General features: G+C 28.2%; 1 protein-coding gene across 1 annotated transcript; it reads left to right on the top strand.

The window, feature by feature from the left end:
* Window positions 1–1,025: 1,025 nt before the first annotated feature.
* LOC148562929 (2-methylene-furan-3-one reductase-like) lies at window positions 1,026–4,653 on the top strand. Its single transcript, XM_088490275.1, has 4 exons — window positions 1,026–1,427; window positions 2,370–2,693; window positions 3,134–3,293; window positions 4,050–4,653. The coding sequence occupies exons 1-4, from the start codon at window positions 1,221–1,223 to the stop codon at window positions 4,313–4,315; spliced, it is 957 nt and encodes a 318-aa protein (XP_088346401.1). The 5' UTR covers window positions 1,026–1,220; the 3' UTR covers window positions 4,316–4,653.
* Window positions 4,654–5,346: the final 693 nt, after the last annotated feature.

Genomic DNA, 5,346 nt, shown 5'->3' with positions numbered 1-5,346 from the left:
TTTTAATTTTGGAGGAAAATATTTGATTTCAATTACAAAGAGAAAGTGATATGTCACACATTTTGGTAACATAATTATTAGAACCGAACCGATAATCAAATCAATCATACTACTGAATCACTGAGCTACTAGTTCAACTGGTCAGTCAAAGATTAAATCGATTGATCTAGTCATAATTAAATAATTATATAAAATTTAATTTAATTTTTTATTTTTATAAAAAATATATTTTAGTTTTATTTTATATTCAATTAATTACTATTTTTAAAATTTAATAACTCATCAATTAGTTTGTATTTATTATATTCTTCAAATATTTATAAATTTATATTTATTATATTCTTTAAGAATTTATAAAAAAATCACAATCATAGAAATAGAAAATATATTATAGTTAATAAAATATTATTTTTTTAATTTGTAAATATAATTTAATTTTATTTACATTATACATTTAATAAAAAAATCATGTATAAAAGACAATATTTTGAGGAGTGTTAAGGGCAGCAGATCATGTGATTTGTAGCCATCAATTAGTTATTAATAATATTTTTAATGGTATGAAATTATTCATTTTTTTTACTGGTTAAGTACTGGCCAAATTCTAATAAAAATGCTAGCTTCTTAAACTTTTTTCTAATATTTTTCTAGTTTAACTAAATTTGACCAGATCGATTTAAAACTATTTTAAACAGATTTGATTAGATTTTATCGGATTTGATTAAATTTGACTAGATTAATTGTTTAACCAATTTAAACGATGATTCAACCTAGATTGATGACCATATGATCAGATTTTCAGTCTCACCGATAAGGTAGAATCGAATTTAATAACTATGAAATATTAGGAGGTCGTTATAATTTATTATTTTTGATTATCAACTCAATTTCTTTAGTCTAATTCTTTTAATCTAATAATTTAACAACATATTTTATTTTATATTTTTAAATATTAATAATAAACAAATAATAAAAAATAATAAATTTGGATGGATTCAATCATTTCTCAATTAATAATACACAATAGATCACACATATAGGAAAGCAACTGTTTTTAATTTCCGTCGACATACCTACCAAACATCACTTTGTTGAGTCATCTGATCCACTCTTTCTTCTTACTTTCTTTATCCGGTTCCTCATTTGTTTTCTTCTTTGGGTTCATAATTTCGCTTTACTCTTCAAAAGCAGCAATATTTTCATTCGTGGAAAGCAGGAGAATGGCTTCTTCCGTGCCAACACACATGAAAGCATGGATGTACTCAGAATATGGCAAGAGTTCACAAGTTCTTAAGTTTGAAGGCAGTGTCCCTGTGCCTGACGTGAAGGATGATCAGGTTCTCATCAAGGTTGCTGCTGTGTCCCTCAATCCCATTGATTATAAGCGAATGGAAAAAGCTTTCGCATCCACTGACTCTCCTTTACCCGTAAGAATCATATTATAATCCTTCAATCCCCCATAATTTTTTTTCGGATTTGGATACTCTAAATTTTGAATTTTACTTGATTAGAGTGTGATCTCTCATCATTTATTTCATAGTAGGACTAAAAATAAACATGAGAGAGAATCTATTTAAAGAAAGAAGATCACATCTTATCCTTTAAAATACAAATTCAAAATTTAGAAGATTCAAATTTTTTTTTTTTAGATTTTTCATTTTCTTTTTCTTGATACAGTGCTAAAGTTCTTGAAAATTGAAATTATTAATAGGTTCTTGTTTTCTTTTGCTCTTGCTAGTTAATTGTCCACAAAATTTTACTTGATTAGTTTCTTAATGTTAGCTTGGTTGTCATACTTAGTCAGAGGAAAAGACAAAATTTGGGTTCAAACATGAGTTGAACGTGAAAAATGTCATTCATGGTTTGGGGAATTAGATCGAATATTCAATTTGATTAACCAAAATTTGTTAACAGATCGGTTTGATTGAAAATGATACATCACAAAAGGTTAATTTTTTAAAAAATTATATAAATATATTATTTTATTAATTTCACAACATCTATATTATTTTATAATAAATACTATTTTGATCTCCATATTTTTCTATAAACCAAACACAATTTTTTTTGTTTTATTAATTAAAAATAATTTAGATATATAATTAATTAATAACAATCAAATTCAGATGTTTAAAAGTGGTTGATGTATAAATATTATTTTACTTATTTTATTATATTCACTTCATTTTCAGTTAACCTTAGATGAACCTTTCAGCGTCTAATTCTCTAGTTTTATGACTGATTCCGTTTTCAAAACCTTAATCTAATCATATCAATTCACCGGAAAAAGAAAAGAGAACAAAAGAAAAGAAGCTATCAAATTTTCACGTTCTTTTTAATTAATTAATGTTTTTGTGATTGGTGCGAAGACTATTCCAGGGTATGATGTTGCCGGTGTGGTGGTTAAAGTGGGGAATGAGGTGACCAAATTTAAGGTTGGGGATGAAGTTTATGGTGATATCAATGAGAATGCTTTGGATCATCCAAAGGTGAATGGGTCTTTGGCAGAGTATACTGCAGCAGAAGAAAAATTGTTGGCTCACAAGCCGCAGAACCTGAGCTTTGGTGAGGCTGCTAGCCTTCCTCTAACCATTGAGACTGCTTATGAAGGCCTCGAACGAGCCGGGTTTTCCGCCGGAAAGTCTATCCTTGTTCTGGGAGGTGCCGGTGGAGTTGGAACACATGTTATTCAGGTATGCATATGTAAGTATTAATCAGTTATTATGTATTTGTGTATAAATACATATGTAATTTAATTTATATTTTAAACTGATAATTAATTTTAATGTCTGATTTTAATATGCACCTATCATAGTTACTCACAGTTTTCTTTATCGTATGTTGTATATACTAATGAATGGATAATGTTCAACCAAGAGCGAAAATTATTTTGTTTTATAATAGAAAAAAAAATTTATCATGTACAATGTACATATTCTCTACAAATTTAGTGAAAATCTTCCTTGTTCGCTCAACTCTCTGCAATGTACATATTCTCTACAATCTAAGTATTCTCTTCAGTTTATTTTGTGTAATTTATTATTTCATATTTCGTGCAAGAGTTAGGAAAGCAATTTTTCCTGTAGAGCATAAAACTTGCATGATTGTAACTCACATTGCCATTTTGAGCTAGCTTGCCAAGCATTTCTATGGTGCATCTAAGATAGCAGCAACTGCTAGCACTAAGAAACTGCAAGTTTTGAGAAACTTGGGAGCTGACTTGCCAATCGATTATACAAAGGATAATTTTGAAGACCTTCCTGAAAAATTCGACGTGGTGTATGATGCAGTAGGTGAGATTCGGAACTTATGATCTTCGCTAAAGTTATTATGATATCAAATCTTTTTATAGTTAAAAAATCTACAGTTTGATCATTGTTTTTTCCTATTTTATTTGCATGAGGACTGAATTTTAACCTAAAGTAAGATAAATTTGTGTATTGTTTCCATTTTGAAGCTAAAAAAAAAAAACAAAAACTCTTAGTCAATAAGCATAAAAACTTGCAAGGAATTTGCTTATTCAGATAGACAGTCTAGTTATGTGTGGTATATGGTTAGAAGAGTTGTTAGTATAAGCTTAGTTACTGATTTTTGTGTACTTATTGTTATGTATGTGTCAATATAAAACTAGAGTAATGCTACCATGAAGAATGAATATTGTTTCTTTTAACAAAAAAAAAAAACCCACAAAAAATATTTATCATATGTCATACACATATTCTTTAATAAATTTAATAAAAATCTTCACTCTTTATCTAATTTTACTCTTCACCAAAAAGAAATTCTCATAAAAATTATTCATGTATGTTTTACTTAGTTGGAAGAAATGAAATGGTCAAAGATAGATAATAACATTTTGGAGTATGTTATGTGTACACCAAAATCAGCCACCAGTATGAAATACATGCCAAAATACAAATACACGTTGAAAATAAATTAAATCACACATGTATTTATACACAAATACATTAGTGGTTGATTTCAGTGGCTGATTTGGTGTACGAATAGCATTTTTATAACATTTTAGTTTACATGAATTACAAAAACAGGAGAAACAGAGAGGGCATTCAAGGCTGTAAAAGAAGGAGGCAAAGTTGTGACAATAGTACCACCCGGATTTTCTCCAGCAATATTTTTCATACTTAAATCTGATGGCACAGTCTTAGAGAAACTAAGACCTCATTTGGAAAGCTGCAAAATCAAGCCAATAATTGATCCCAAGAGTCCCTTTCCGTTTTCCCAAACCGTTGAAGCGTTTTCCTTTCTTGAAACAAACAGAGCCACGGGCAAAGTAGTCATCGATCCCATACCATGAAGGCATATGAACACAAAGTAAAGCATTTTAGTCACAATGCTTGGAATCTATGCTTTGAGTGACTTATTATGTTTGTGTAAAACAGGCAGATATAAATTTGAACAAGTTTCACATCGATGTGGTTGAAATGGTCTCATCAAAGAACCATAATAATTTATCAGTTTGCCTGTCGATTTTAAACTGCACGCATTTGCTGAATGGTACAACATTCATCTGTGTGCTCATGCGTGCAATTTTCTTGTGTTAATTTAATATGTTGAAGGTGTTTGCTTTATAATGTTTGACTGATAAATTATAACTGTTAATGCATTCGTCCACTTAAGTAAATGCTAATTATATATCCTCTATCTAGTTTGTCATTCCTACTATCTCTTATCTCTCACTCCAAAAATATTCCTTCTTTTCTTTTCAATTTTGTTTTTTTTTTTCCTTTTCAAAACCTGAAAGAGGATTGTATTAAAAATAAAACAAATGTCAGATGAAATCTCACCTGTGTTAGTGCTTAATCTGATATTGAAAGTTAAAAAAACTATACGAACAGCTTGATTTAAGATTAATTTACTCTTTTAACTCTATTAATTCACATTGTTCACACATTGTTAAAAAAATATTGTTAATTATCTATACTTTTTCATAAAAGAAACAGATTAAAAGACTCAAAATATTTTGAAAAATAAATAGTTAAATTAATCTTTAAAAGATTATTTATTTTTAAATTAGTCTTTGAAAATTTTTTTTAATTAAATTCATTTTTTAAAGATTATCCATATTTAGATGTATGGAAGGACAAGGAATGTTGGATTCTTCTAATTTAATATTTAAAATAACACGTAAAAAATGTTTCATGATGTTCATTAAAGAAGAAAATGCTGGTAAAAAAAATGAGTTACTTTATAGTTTATAAGAGGAGGGACGGAGAAACTAAAAAAAGTAAGTCAAGTTTTAAGTTTTAACATAAACACCCAATATTTAAGTTAACTTGGTTATAGGAATATCTTTGTAAGTTGTCCTTGTGATTGGCGTTCAAGCTA

Source organism: Arachis ipaensis, chromosome B6, assembly GCF_059453495.1.
Source record: "Arachis ipaensis isolate K30076 ecotype BB chromosome B6, ASM5945349v1, whole genome shotgun sequence".
NCBI classification, from domain to species: Eukaryota; Viridiplantae; Streptophyta; class Magnoliopsida; order Fabales; family Fabaceae; genus Arachis; species Arachis ipaensis.
The sequence above is the reverse complement of the archived record's forward strand: the minus strand, read 5'-3'. Positions and strand labels throughout refer to the sequence as shown.

Excerpts from the sequence above, each read along its gene's own strand:
- LOC148562929 (XM_088490275.1), top strand. The coding sequence starts at position 1,221 with ATGGCTTCTTCCGTGCCAACACACATGAAAGCATGGATGTACTCAGAA. Across the intron at positions 2,694-3,133 it reads TTGGAACACATGTTATTCAG|CTTGCCAAGCATTTCTATGG; the intron begins GTATGCATATGT and ends ATTTTGAGCTAG. Across the intron at positions 3,294-4,049 it reads CGTGGTGTATGATGCAGTAG|GAGAAACAGAGAGGGCATTC; the intron begins GTGAGATTCGGA and ends TTACAAAAACAG.